The following is a 15,053-nucleotide window of genomic DNA, read 5'->3' as shown; positions in this document are numbered from 1 at the left end:
ATGTAAGTTGTGTTGGAAGCCTTACTGTTTCATTTGCATGTCTCACCACACATATATAGGTTTTCCCTTTAAAACCTGCATTTGTTTGCATCTAGATGTAAGCTTAGTTTGGGAAGGCTGAGATTTGTGTATCAGAAATAGGCGTTGACAGGCCTAAAACTAATGTTATCAGTTCATTTTTTCAGTAGCATTTATTGATTGTTACTGTACCACTTCCTGACTTAAGTCAGAGATGACCAGCATTCTGAGTTAGGACATAATCACTCAGGGTCCTGACCCACTGGTGAATGGATTGAGAGAGGTAGTGTGGCTGCACTTGCATCAGGAACAAACCTGACATGACTCTAAGCTCAGCTGCTTTTCTCCTTCTTCTCAGAGAAGCTCAGCTGCAGCCAGGTGCAGGGGCTCATAGCTATAATCCCAGCACTTTGGGAGGCCAAGGTGGGAGAATCACTGGAGCTCAGGAGTTCAAGACCAACCTGGGCAACATAGTGAGACCCTGTCTCTATTTATTAAAACATACTAATAAACAAAACAAAAAAAAAAGAAGGCTGGGCACAGTGGCCCACGACTGTAATCCTAACATTTTGGGTGGCCCAGGTGGGTGGATCCCTTGAGGTCAGGAGTTCGAGACCAGCCTGGCCAACAAGGTGAAACCTCGTCTCTACTAAAAATACAAAATTAGCTGGGTGTGGTGGCATATGCCTGTAACCGCAGCTACTCAGGAGGCTGAGGCAGGAGAATTGCTTGAACCCAGAGGCAGAGGTTGCAGTGAGCTGAGATCACACCACTGCACTCCAGCCTGGGCGACAGAGCGAGACTGTCTCAAAAAAAAAAAAAAAAAGAAAAGCTCAGCTACTGTTTTACTTAAAGTTTTCATTTCTTCCTGGCCCCTGACAGAAGCAGAACTCTAAAGTCTTAATTCCTTGATTTGCCTCTTCACCTTGAAAATAGTGAGGAACTGAAATACGGTGAGATGGAAAGCAGAGGAAGGGACTTCCATCCTTGCTAAAAACAAATTCAGCTGAAAAAGCATTGCGCTCTCCAGAGACTAAAACCCCAGGCATAGGGAAACCTGTCATTTTCTGACCTCTTAATCCCTTTTCCCCGTCTCTGTTCAGAGGGCCCAATAGACATAAACATGAGTGAAATTGGAATGGATTACATTCATGAACTCTTCTCCAAAGACCCAACCATCAAGCTCGGAGGTCACTGGAAGCCTTCTGATTGCATGCCTCGGTGGAAGGTAGGGTGTGAAGTCACAGCCAAAATGCTGAGAAGCCCACCTGGGGTTTGCCTTTGGTCCGAATCACCATGGGATTAGCTAACCATGACATTTTGTCATTTTCATCCTGCCACCCCATGCAAATGTAGAAACATTTTAGAGGAATGGGTTTCCACAAGGACTCTTTTTGTAGATAAAGAAATTTGCATTATTCTGATGACCGAGCAAGACCCTTTGGTCTTCCCACCAGGAATATTAACAAAGCAAGGGGATGAGGGCGTTGGTGGTCTCTAATGACCCATTTGCAGAAGTCATCTACAGAGTCAGTGCTTCATTCCTGTTCTCCATTGGTTACTACAAGATTAGTGGATTAAAAAGCAAAGTTACCTGGCTTGACATTGAGATTTAGTTTTTTTCTGCCTGACCATAGTCAGAAGACATCAGTAGTTTTCGTTAAGCTGTGACCCCAGCTGAAGTCCATTCTTTCAACAAGTATCTATTAAAATGCGTATTCTGTGCCAGCCTCGTTAAGTGCTGCTGATGCAGCAGATCTGGAACACATCAGTATCCAGCCCATCGCTGAGAAATAAAAACAGTTGAATAACCAGCATTTGTACGTTGCACATTGTAAGGGGAAATACTGTTTTGTGAAGCTTGTTTTAATTGTAAGTTTATAGATGTATTTTTGTCACAGTGTAGAATGTGTGTTTTCTTATGAGTTATGGCCTAGCATAAATTGTAGGCCTACTATGTACTATAAGATATGGTATATGTAAGAATCACATTCATCTAGGTCCAAGGGCCAACTTGCCAACATAGATCTTTGTTTAGAGAAAGCTGAGGACAAGATAGCCAGCCTCCCAGAACTCCCATGGGTTGGTCAGCAATTCAGCAGGGGTGTCCTGCTAAGGAGTGAGAGCTGAGAGTCCTAACTGTGCTTCTTTTGCTGTAATCCACTCCAGGTGGCGATCCTTATCCCCTTCCGGAACCGCCACGAGCACCTCCCAGTCCTGTTCAGACACCTGCTTCCCATGCTCCAGCGCCAGCGCCTGCAGTTTGCATTTTATGTGGTTGAACAAGTGAGTAGTCCTTTCTTTTCCTTTCTTCTTTCTCTTCTGAGACAGCAGTTTAGGTTGCTGCAAGCTAATCCACTGTTGGTGTGAAGAGCCAATAAAACTGAAATCTTAGGATCGAGTTGCCTGAGGTTTGAAGGGGGAGCAGAGAGCAACTCTGTGCTCCTGGTTTGAGATGTCTGTTGCCCAGTACTGGGCACACTTGAATCCAGGAGAGAGCTTTGTTGGCTCATGAACAAAGGCCTCTTGTATTATGGTTTTGTTGGTGCCTGCAGGCTCCAGACCCAGGAAGTTCCCCTTAAGATAAAGAGCTGCAGCAAGGTACAGCACAGAGGATGTGGCCTTGGAGTCAATAGACCTCAGTGCTTGTCATGCCTGCTGTTAATCAGCCAAGTGGCCTGGGACATTTGCAAACTTCTCTAAGCCTGAGGGTTTGGTTTTATTTTAATCTTAAAAATATTGGTAGGGAACCAGATATAGAGGTCACAAACTGAAGAAGACCGCATGGCAAATTCAGTCTGTAAATCTTTTTTTTTTTTTTGGTCCTGCATATATTTTATTTGCCTTTAGATGGAACATGACTGTCCTACTGTGGTTTTCTCTTGCCGGGCCTACTTTATATGTTTACATTACTGACTTGGCTTCTGTAGGCATTTTGAAGTATGTGATCCTTGAACTAGAGTTGCTATATCCATAGATAAACAAAAGGTTGACAGATTTCCCTGAATACACTGATCGTCAGCCTGAGGGTCTGTTGCATGCTCACCTCTCCCTATGGGCACACTTTTGAGTCTCACAGTCTGAGTTGCCGTTAAGTGGTCACCCTGGAGCTTGCCTTATACTGGAGTGAGAAAAAAGCTGAGTGCCACTGTTCAGCAAGGCCGGGCATCTGGGAAATGCTAACGGTCTATCTGCCGGTCCTAAGTTGGGTATTTTGATAGTGGCAAGGGGGAGTCAATGTAGCTGTAACACTAATTAGGCTGTTAACTGATTTGAACTGGTTTCTTCATGAGCCACTGAATTCTTTGTCCATAGGCTTGAGTCCCTGGCATGCTCAGTGACTGTTGTCTTAGTTAGATCTTAAAAATAAAACAAGACAAAACTAAAAACCACTCTTTGTACTAGATTTGGTTTATGAACAGTTAGAGATTGGTTGATGTGCTGAAGAGCAAGTGGTAAAGAGTAGAAATGGTAGTGTTGTCTCTTCCCTTTGTGGAGCGGGGCACTCTTCTAAATGCTGTTACATGGTTGCATTTCTGCCTTCAGTAGCCTTGGGAGAGAGAAGCTTGGGTTTGCTACCACTTACATTTTTAAAGAAATTGGGGCCAGAGGTCCAGTGACTTTTTCTTTTTCTTTTTTTCTTTTTCTTTTTCTTTTTTTTGGAGATGGAGTCTTGCTCTGTCGCCCAAACTGGAGTACAATGGTGCGATCTCGGCTCACTGCAGCCTCCGCCTCCCAGGTTCAAGCTATTCTCCTACCTCAGCCTCCCAAGTAGCTGGGATTACAGGCATGCGCCACTACGCCTAGCCAATGTTTTTGTATTTTCAGTAGAGATGGGGTTTCACCATGTTGGCCAGGCTGGTCTCGAACTCCTGATCCTCCCACCTTGGTTTTCCAAAGTGCTGGGATTACAGGCGTGAGCCACTGTGCCCATGCCAGAGGTCCAGTGACTTCTGAGCCACACTATGAGTTGATTTGTGGTGTTGGACCTGGTTACACTAGCCCAGTGATCTTTTCCAGTTGGTTCTAATAAACTCTTCTTTAGGCACAGGAAAGACAGCAAAGATTTTCCTTCAAGATTCTTTTAAAAATAAAGTTCTGTTTCTTTTAGGTTGGTACCCAACCCTTTAATCGAGCCATGCTTTTCAACGTTGGCTTTCAAGAAGCAATGAAGGACTTGGAGTGGGACTGTTTGATTTTTCATGATGTAGATCACATACCGGAAAGTGATCGCAACTATTATGGATGTGGACAGATGCCGAGGCATTTTGCAACCAAATTGGATAAGTATATGTATCTGTGAGTATCATTTCCTCTTAATTAAAGAGGTTAAATCTGAAAGGATGGTGAGTGATGTGAAAAGGAAATCTAATTAGCTGCAACCTAGATGCCCATCAACTGATGGATGGATAAACAAAATGTGTGTATCCATACAATTGGAGCACTGTTTGGCAGGAGAAAGCAATGAAATACTGATATGTGCCAAAACACGGATGAACTTCGAAAACATTACGTTAAAGAAGCCGGACACAAAGGTTGTGTATCATATGATTCCAGGTGTCTGAAATGTCCAGAATAAGCAAATCTATAGTGACAGAAAGTAGATAAATGGTTATAAGGGGCTAAGGAGGATAGGAGGAGTAGGGGGTGATTGCTAATGGGTGCAAAGCTTTGCGGGGGACAGTGATGAAACATGTTAATATAGATTGTGGTCATGGTTGCACAATTCAGTGAATAAACTAAAACCATTGAATGATATACTCTAAATGGGTGAATTGTGTATGGGTATGTCAATTATATCTCACTAAAGCTATTAAAAATCAGTTTGCAAAAATTAATTTTGCTAATTTGATACATGTCAGCATGAGGAAGCAAGTTCATATGGTTCAGGTCAGGAGCACAGAGAGCACTGTTTTTAGTCCTCAAATGAGAACCTTCTAGGGAAAACAGTTACCCTGTAACACACAGATGATTGATGTCCCACATCTCCTCCTAGGCTTCCTTATACCGAGTTCTTTGGCGGAGTGAGTGGCTTAACAGTGGAACAATTTCGGAAAATCAATGGCTTTCCTAATGCTTTCTGGGGTTGGGGTGGAGAAGATGACGACCTCTGGAACAGGTACCTCTGCCGTTCTTTCGGTGTCTTCTAGAAATGCTACCTTAGACTGCAGACCAATACTATCCGATAGGAATATATTGCAAGCCATGTGTGTAATTTAACATGTTCTAGTAGCTACAGTTTAAAAGGTTAAGGAAAAAAATGAAATTGACCAGCTGTGATGGCTCACACCTGTAATCCCAGCACTTTGGAAGGCCGAGGTGGGAGGATCACTTGAGCCCAGGAGTTCGAGGCCACAGAGAGCTGTGCCACTGCACTCTAGCTTGGGTGTCAGAGTGAGACCTGTCTTAAAAAATACACACACACACACACACACACACACACACACACACACACCACACCACACACATCCAAGTTTTTAGAAAATATCTTTAATCTTAATTTAAAAATATCTTAATATCTTAAAAAACAAACTGTATATCCCAACAATGCAGCTATTTTCATTTTTCTCCTTTGACATGCAAAAATCAACAAATTATAATTTAGCAATTTTTTCTTCTAATAAATAATACGTTCATTATAAAATACAAATGAGTATAAAAATAAATTACCCACAACAATAAGTAACATGTTACCATTTCATTGAGTTTATTTTGTGTTTAAAAAGTGGCAAGTGAACAGTAATTTAAAATCTCTGTGTATCAGTTTTTAAAATCACAAATCTCAGGATTGTGAGGATTAAATGATGTAATGTGTATAGAGCTCTGGCATATCTGATATGTGATAAGCTCTCAATAGGTGTTACTGTTTTTATTATATCAACATTAAATACTCTGTAAACAGGATCTTAAGTGGCTCCATTTAATTCGGTTATATAGATGTGCTGTAATTTATGTAACTACTTCCTGGTGTATATTTAGAATCTTTTCCATTTTCCACTATTTAGAGTGTGATATAGTAGATAATTCTTTTGCCTGTTATTCCTATTTAGGAAAAATTCCTATAAGCGAATGTAGTCATTTTAAGGCTCTTTTTTTTTTTAAGCTCTGTCCTTTAATGGATGCAAATAGGGTTTTTAAGGCATATTATAACTAAGTGCCCCTCCTGCTAAAGGTTCTAACAAAACTTTTCACTTCACCAGCGTTCTCTGTACTAAATGCCCATTTCATTGGAACCACTCCAAACTGAAGGGTGGAATATTAGTGATATGTCTACATAGATTTAGCTGCGCCGTCACATAAGGCTTGTACTGTACAAACTTGGGTGAACAATCCTGTGTGTGAGTGGAATAAAGTAATATTTTTATGGAGTAAGTAAACAGTAACCTCATAAGGAACAAATGCAAAATACTACCTGGTATCTGTTTCCTTTGTAGCTTGGCTTTTGAAAAGTATGTGTTTGTTGTTAATTACAAGGACTATTTTGCTAATAAAAATTCAAATGATAGGCTGAGCACTGTGGCTCACACCTGTAATCCCACCTCTTCACAAGGCCTAGGCTTGAGGATCACTTGAGCCCAGGAGTTCAAGACCAGCCTGGGCAACAGTGAGACTTTGTCTCTACAAAAAATTTTAAAAATTAGCCTGTTGTGGTGGCACACGCCTGTAGTCCCAGCTACTCAGGAGGCTGAGATGGGAGGACTAATTGAGCCTGGGAGATTGAGGCTGCACTGAACCATGATCACCTCACTGTACTCCAGCCTGGGCAACACAGTGGACCCTGTCTCTTAAAAAAAAAAAAATTAGATGATACAAGTGTCTAAGTATTAATCCCCTTTTTGATTCTATTTTATTCCCTGGAAGTAACCATTTCTTTCCATACTTTTCTTTTCTTTTTTGAGACAGATTTTCTTTCTGTTACCCAAGCTGGTGCAATTTTGGCTCACTGCAACCTTTGCCTCCCGGGTTCAAGTGATTCTCCTGTCTCAGCCTCCTGAGTAGCTGGGATTACAGACCTGCACCACCACGCCTGGCTAATTTTTTTTTTTTTAAGTAGAGATGGGGTTTCACCATGTTGGCCAGGCTGGTCTCGAACTCCTGACCTCAAATGATCTGCCCACCTCGGCCTCCCAAAGTGCTGGGATTACAGGCACGAGCCACCTAGCCCAGCCTGTTTTTTCCGTTCACATAAAAACTTTAATTCAGTTAAAATTGAGTTTTAACTCAGTTTTTAAGAAATGACACAGTGAGTCAGTTGAGCAGGTGAGAGCTTTTGCTGTGTGTGATTTCCAGGGTAAGCTTGTAACATGTCTTGTAGGCTTTGGTCACTCCTGGGCTATTACCGTTGTATCTAAAAGCCTGTTCTCTTGGTCTTGGACAGAGTACAGAATGCAGGCTATTCTGTGAGCCGGCCAGAGGGTGACACAGGAAAGTACAAGTCCATTCCTCATCACCATCGAGGCGAAGTCCAGTTTCTTGGAAGGTTGGTGGAATTTATCTCTGTCTCTTAGAAGTATCCCCTATACTTTCATGTCCGGATGTCTTAGAGCATATTACAGCCCCTTCTCCTACTCCCCACCCCGAGGCCCTGTTCTGACAGCTGTTTGACAGCTGTTGCATGTATTCTAACTCTGAGGCAGACCAGTGTAGGGATCAGACCGTTGGTGAACATTTTCAATAGTAAGATTCTTCGAAGGAAATCACTTGTCCTATGTCTTCAGCCTTGTGGTCTCCCCAGTAGCCTTTGGGGAATTTGGGAAGAAACAGCTTGGATGAAGGTCCCTGAGGTGACAGAGCAGTGGCGCCCTTTCCGTGGGCTCCCGTTCCGAATGGTGTCCTGAGCTTCTGTCTGGGTGGCTGCAGTTGCTGTGTTACCTTTTCTTTCTTTGTGTGTGTGTGTGTGTGTGTGTGTGTGTCTTTTCTAAATTGTGGGGAAGACTGTGCTCTAGACAACCAATTCTAATTGCTGAAATTCTGTTTTCATGGGAGTAAAATGGCACTGAATACAGAGTATGAACTTTCTCATCTGTTGTGTTTTTAATGCTTTACCTCCCACTTCCCCACTCTCTGACCTTGGGCAAGTTACCTCACATTACTAAGCCTTGGTTTCCTCATTTGCTAGCAGGGGCTGGCGTGAGCATTAAATGAAATAATTAAGTGAAGCACCTGGCATGAAACACAGGAGGTGTTTCTGACCACAGCACTCAGCCTGGCATAGCAGAATTGGCCGTGCGCCCGTCTTGCGCTGCAAAAGTGCTGCCATGGGTTGCGTCCTCTGCTGTGGGACGCCCTGCTCCATCCTCTGGCTGCAGAGGCGTGGATCCTCACTCAGAGCCACCTCTTCTCTGTTCCCTCCCTAAACAGGTATGCTCTGCTGAGGAAGTCAAAAGAACGGCAAGGGCTGGATGGCCTCAACAACCTGAACTACTTTGCAAACATCACATACGACGCCTTGTATAAAAACATAACTGTCAACCTGACACCCGAGCTGGCTCAGGTGAACGAGTACTGAGAGGAGAGAATGTACGTTTGCTTTACCCACCGCCACCAAGAAAGCAGTCCGATGAGATTTTTTTTTGGAGGGGGGAGGGTCTATACAGCAAGATAACAGAAATACCGTGTCTCATGAAGGATCACAGAGTTCAGGGGGAAAATGTGACAGCACACGCACAAACGCCTTCACTGGATCAGCCGCTGGAACTGAGGGAGTGAGCTTGGGGACTTCCTTCGTCAGCACTGGCTTTCTGTTTTCACAAGACAGACGTCTGTCCCGCTGCTCTCTCCCCATCTCCTACCCCACATCCTGTCTTAGCCGCAGTCTTCAGAACCCATGATGAACTGTGATCTGCCGTGGTCCTGCCGTGGAGCCTGTCCCTACACATGACCTTGGAGCCTCTTGGCCTTCAGAGCAGAGGCAAACCCACCACAGGGCAGCTGCGTTTTAGGAAGAGCAAATGAAACTCCACACCATTCTTCTAGATCTCTGGTGTTCGCTTTGGTTTCATTTTTTAAAAAAATTACCTTCTTTGGGTGGGGATTGAGGGTGGAGGGGAGGGTGTTTGGGAAAGATAAATAGACATAAATATATAACAATCACTTCTTGAAGAAGTATAATTGTAAATAAGCCATGTAAAATGCCTTTTTAAAATTTAATTTTCTAGCTGGCTCCAATTCAAATTGAGGATTTATATATTAGGCCACTTACTTGGTTGGCAAGTGCAGGAACTCAGTTAAAATGCAGTTGAAGAATGTCATCTCCCGAATTGCTGTCACTTTGGGGAGGGAGTGGATATAGGGCATGTCACAAAAGAACAAAATAACCCGACCTTTATTGCTGGGAGCTGGCTTCTGTCCCTTTCTTCCTCCCCCACGAGTCTTGCCCTTGACTTCTGCTCTGGATTCACTCTTCCCTGTCGGCCGCGCACGTGCTCATCCCACTCTCCGCTAAGCGGGAGGCTGCTGTTAGAGCAGGCTGCTTCCTGCCTAAAGCAGGCCCTTCGGGGCTCACTGCATACACATCTCTGGCTCTCCAGGCTTCGTGTTCTGTCTTTTCATCAGTATGGCGGGGTGGGGGGCGGGGGGCGGGGGTGTGTATGGGAATCCCTCCCCCTCTTACTTTTTCTCTTGTGGAACTTGGCCACAGTTTCTGAACAATGTGCCTACATTACCAGCTGGCTTCAGTGATTCCTCTGTGTCCCTTTTTGGTTTCTGGAAAGATTCTTTGTCAACATTAGTAACTGAAACATAGAACCAAGGAGCACTCAAATAGGGAGCCAGGAGCCAGGGAGCTGGTGACACTTGTGTGCTGTGGGGCAGCTGGGATCCAGGTAAGACCGGATTGAAGCTTTGAAATTAGACTAATAAAGCTCCAGACAGCAAGAGCCCAGGTGCACTGCTCACACCCCCACCTGCATTTTGAAGTCATATTATTTTTTGTTTTGTTTTTTAAGACGGTCTGGCTCTGTCGCCTAAGCTGGAGTGTGGTGGCACGATCACAGCTCACTGCAGCCTCCATCTCCTAGGCTCAAGCCATTTTCCCACCTCAGCCTCCCGAGTAGCTGGGACTACAGGTGCACACCACCACACCTGGCTAATTTTTTGTATTTTTAGTAGAGACGGGGGTTTCTTCCATGTTGCCCAGGCTGGTCTCGAACTCCTAGACTCAAGCAATCCGCCCACCTTGACTTCCCAAAGTGCTGGGATTATGGGCGGGTGTGAGCCATTGCGCCCAGCCTTGAAGTCATATTCTAAATTGTATTTGAATTTGTGCCTCTTTGTTTTTCCCCAAACCAAAGCCCTCAAATTGTAGTCTCTGTCGGCTTCTGCAGAATTCTGGAAAATGCCAGTTTTCCTCCCCCGCCCTTGTTTTCCATAAAACATATTTATATATTGTGATGAGGAGTACTTTCTGAAGAGTACTTCGTATTTTTTTTTAATTGCCTTGTTTGCCTTCAACTTCCTTGATTTTCATAGTTTACATGGGTGTGTGTAGGGGTGTGTGTGTGTGTGTGTATGTGTGTGGGTTAGGGCTTTTTTCGTTGCATGTGATGGTTCTGTGGACATATGATCCCCACAAACTGTGGGAGTGATTGGCCAGGCCTTGTTTTTTTTGTGTTTGTTTGTTTGTGTTTTTGTTCTTTTGAAGAATAGAGTGGTATTTAGAAAATAAATTGCATTGCAAAGCTCTTATCGGCTCATATGAGAGAGCAGGTTCCTGCCCTTGAAAATGCCGGTAAGCTATAGCATATGTTTTTTAAGACTTAAGCATTTCATGCTTTAAAATACCTTCACAAGTGAACATTACACACAGAAGTTCATTTGGTTTTCCTTTGTTTTATGGTGCATATAGCAATAAAGACCCCCCTCCACCCTGCAACCCCCATCCCCCACCGGGCCTTTGTCCCTGCCTTGGCTTTTCTCCCCTTCTCATTCTCCTCTCCCCTTTCCTCACTGAAGGCTGTGAGTTGCTTTCAATGTGACAACACTATGATGTCATTTGGAAGGATTTGCCAGGACAGACTGATTCTGAGTCCTGGGTGCCGTGTGTGTATGCGGCAGTGTTGTCAGGCGATCTTGTTTGAAGCTCTACGTTACCATAATTACCATCAAGTACACACTGTTGGCAAAAGGCTAACACCTGACTTTAGAAAATGCTGATTTGAGAACAAAAGGAAAGGTCTTTTTTCACTGCTTAAAGTGGGGTCACTTTGATACCTTTGCGGTCATGTCTGTGTCTGATGAGTGTGGAATCTCTGGATGTGCACTGTCAGTCATGTGTCCACCAGGCCTCGAATATCATATGGGAAATGTCATAGTTAAAAACGTACAGCCAGGCCCGTGTGCTGTTAATAGTGTGAAATTGTCATGTTAAAAAAAAAAAACAGGAACCAAATGTGACCTTGTGCATATATTGGTAGCTGAAAATCTTCAAGGCTACTGATGGGTGGCCCCTTAATCTTGTCTTTGATTGCTGTGTGCAGGGAAAGGTGTCCCCGTTTGTTCATGCTGTTTTGGGGGGTGGGGGGGTATTTGCAAGAATACTCATTTTGACGTAATAGGTCCTCTTGTCAGAGATGCTCTACCACAGACATTAATAGCTGAGCAGGAGCCACATGGATTGATTGTATCCACTCACCATTGACGATGGCATTGAGCGTAGCTAGCTTATTTCCATCACTACGTGTTTTTGAGCTTGCTCTTACGTTTTAAGAGGTGCCAGGGGTACATTTTTGCACTGAAATCTAAAGATGTTTTAAAAAACACTTTTCACAAAAATAGTCCTTTGTCATTACATTATTTACTCATGTGTTTGTACATTTTTGTATGTTAATTTATGAATGATTTTTTCAGTAAAAAATACATATTCAAGAACCAAACCTTGGTGGTCATTTCTCTTTGTCTAGGACAGTTTGGGTCCTTGGGGGGGTCTTTCCTTTTTCCTTTCCTTTCCTACAGGAGTTCAACTTAAGGCAGCTCAGCTGAGCTCTGGGTCTTGCTGGGGTAAATACTGCCTGACCCGTGCTGCAGGTGAACGGGCTGAGTAAAAAGCTACGCAGTGTAACAGAAGCAGCCCTCCACTGTGCTGCCCAGGCACGCCCACGCTTGGGTTTTCTTTCAAGAATCACCCAGGTGGTACCAAGAAAGTTGCATAAGACACTTGGGTGAGGGGACTTGGGGGTGAAGGGGGTGGTGAGGGTTGATGGAGTTTGATTCCAGAAGGTTCTCTGGGATCAGTGTAGGGTTTATATGCCAGATTCTGCTCAGAGATTGTCATCATGGCTTCTATGTGTTGAATGTTTGCCACTCACAGTATTAATAGTGTCAGATGCCGGGGACATAATAATAGAGAAAATAAGACAGGATCAGTGGCCTCATTAAACTTACGGTCCACTGGGGGGTATGATTAAAATTGTATCCTCAATACCTGGTCCAAAAGGGGAAGCTGCAGGTGATGAGTGCATGGTAGGGTGGGCATTCCAGTTGGGAATGTAGGGAAGGTGGAAGCAAGTGAGCTAGGGGGAGACAAGGAGCGTGTGGCACACAGCTGCAGGGCAGGGAGGAAGCCAGCGTGGCTGGAGTAGAGGGGGCAGGGGGGCGCACAGGGGGAGGAGTTTGCATTTCATCCTTAGAGCAGTGGATTCAAGAGTTTTCAGCAGGCAGGGCTGTGTGATGCGATTCGGATTCCATAGCAACTTTGAGAGACGGCTGTGGTTGCAGGGAGAACGGGCGATGGTACAGAAGCAGAAGAGAAGCAGGGGCGAGTGAGATGGGTGCAGGGACGATGGAGGAGGGGAGACTGGGAGATACTGAGGTCGTGCTCCCAGGACCTGCCAGGGGTGATGGGGATGGAGGACTCCACCTAAGCTGCTGGCTTCCCACTTGCACAGGTAACAGGGCCATTCCCTGAGATGGGGGCACTAGAGTCAGACCAGATTGGCGGGATAGATACGAGATCAGTTGTGACTGCTGAGTTCAAGGAGTTTTGAGACAACCTGGCAGAGACAGCAGGGTGGGGGCTACAGGCAGACTGGGGAGTCTTTGGGTGGAGGAGGTTAGTAAGGACCCAGCAGCGGGTGAGATTGCTGGGGGATTGAGAACAGGAAGCATAGAGTAAGAGAAGGCAGCAGCCTTGGCCCAGCCTCTGAGAACCTGGTTGAGAAAAGGAGGATGAGTGAGCAGGAGGAGGGGTGGGAGGACAAGCAGGCCAAGAAGGAGAGTGGCCAGCAGTGCTGAAGGCAGCAGAGAAGCGATGCAAGAGGAAGAGGGAGAAGCAGTGAGTTGGCAGTGGCCAGGTGTTGGAAATGTGGCAGGAGCCGTTCTGCTGACCTGATGGGGTGGAAGGAGGAGATAGCAGCAGAGTGGGTGTCTCTTGGATTTCCTGGGAAGGGGTGGAAAGAGGAGGTCAGGGCCACAGGAAGCGTGGGAAGCTGGGGGTGGGAGGTGAGGTGGGGTTGGGTTTTGGTTTTCCCACAAGAGAAGCTTGAGGGTGTTTCTTCTGAACCACAGGGAATGTCTGAGAGAGGACAGCTGAATACGTACAAGAGACCAGGTGATCTGGTGGGAATGTCCCTGAACTACTGGCAGGAGATGAGATTCAAACCAGAAAAACCAAACGGAAGGAACGAGGAGCTCTGTATAGGCCATCCCATTGGCAGACACACACCCCGTGAAGACCGTTGTTGCTGTGGAGGTCAGAGATCCCTTCCAGCCAGCTGCTGGAATTGGGATTCAGCAGAACTGATTCCTGGCACTACCACGTCCTCCACACTCTCAACATTTTTTTTTTTAGTTTTCGGGGAAGTCCAGTAATAAAAATAGTTCCTATTTATTAAGTACTTGCTATGTGCCAGGGCCTATGCTAAGTGCATTGCACACCGTGAGTCCTCAACTCTTGAGAGGCGGACACTGCCCCTTGTTCTAGAGCACGGCTTCTCCACATTGCTCTTGACAAATGGGGGAGTTGTCCTGCTCATTGTCGGGTGTTCAGCAGCACCCCTGGCCTCCTCCCTCTAGGTACAAACCCAAATGGAACAGCTACTCTAGACAAACTGAAGCCACAGCTTGCCTGAGGTCACAAAGCTAGCAGCTGAGCCGGCTGGGGACATTTTTGCCCCAGGGAAGATGCTCTTAACCCCTAAGCTGCTTCTGCTGACCCAACTCTTTTGCATATGTGCTCTAAATAGCTTTTGTTCACAGAGTTGAAAAGTCTATTCTAAAAGTAACATGTGAATATGTGCTTGCTGGAAATTAAGTGTTAAACCACTCCTTTAATATTAGCAGTTTGACTGATGTCTACATTTTTTAGTTTTTTTGAGACGGAGTCTGTCACCCAGGCTGCAGTACAGTGGCACGATTGTAGCTCACCACAGCCTCAACCTCCTGGGCTCAAGTGATCCTCCCGCCTCAGCCTCCTAAGTAGCTGGGACTACAAGCCCACACCACCACGCTCAGCTAATTTTTATAATTTTTGTAATTCTTGTAGAGATGGGGTTTCACCATGTTGCCCAGATTGGTCTCGAACTCCTGGGCTCCAGCTGTCCTTTTGCCTTGGCCTCCCAAAGTGCTGGGATTCCAGGTGTGAGCCACCATGTCCAGCCATTGGCTGATGTCCAGATCTATACCTGTATACCTATATGCATGCTTAGGAAAACAAAGGCATAGTTTAAAAACCATAAGTTGTCCTATAATTACTTTTGTTTTGTTTTTTTTTTCTTAATGTTTCTGGAGACCTCTTTTCCGTGAATGAAGAGCTCCCTCAAATAAAGCCCAGATGTTACCTCCTTGGAGAAGATTTGATGAGCACCCAGTCTGAAATGCCACCTCCCTGTCCCTGTCCCCCCTTACCCTGTTTTATCGATTCACAATATTCTCACTCTGAATCGTACTATATTTTTATTGTTCTTTGTTCATTGGCTGTCAACCCCACTAAAATATAATCCCCATGAAGGCAGAGACTGTTTTGTTTTCTGCTCTATCCCCAGTGCTAAGAACTGGTCTTAGCACATAGTAGTTGCTCAATAAATATTTGTTGCATGAAT

General features: G+C 44.9%; 1 protein-coding gene across 1 annotated transcript in view; it reads left to right on the top strand.

The window, feature by feature from the left end:
• The window catches only part of B4GALT5 (beta-1,4-galactosyltransferase 5), an 80,658-nt gene extending 68,767 nt beyond the window's left edge, over positions 1-11,891 (top strand). The window contains exons 4-9 of the mRNA XM_008961466.4: positions 1,122-1,246; positions 2,188-2,304; positions 4,130-4,317; positions 5,015-5,137; positions 7,397-7,498; positions 8,380-11,891. Of these exons, the coding sequence (XP_008959714.3) occupies positions 1,122-1,246; positions 2,188-2,304; positions 4,130-4,317; positions 5,015-5,137; positions 7,397-7,498; positions 8,380-8,527 (803 nt within the window). The 3' untranslated portion in view covers positions 8,528-11,891. The remainder of the gene's footprint in view (positions 1-1,121; positions 1,247-2,187; positions 2,305-4,129; positions 4,318-5,014; positions 5,138-7,396; positions 7,499-8,379) is intronic.
• The last annotated feature ends 3,162 nt before the right edge of the window (positions 11,892-15,053 follow it).

This window comes from Pan paniscus, chromosome 21 (assembly GCF_029289425.2).
Source record: "Pan paniscus chromosome 21, NHGRI_mPanPan1-v2.0_pri, whole genome shotgun sequence".
Lineage (NCBI taxonomy): Eukaryota > Metazoa > Chordata > Mammalia > Primates > Hominidae > Pan > Pan paniscus.
This window is presented reverse-complemented; position numbering and strand designations above follow the sequence as displayed.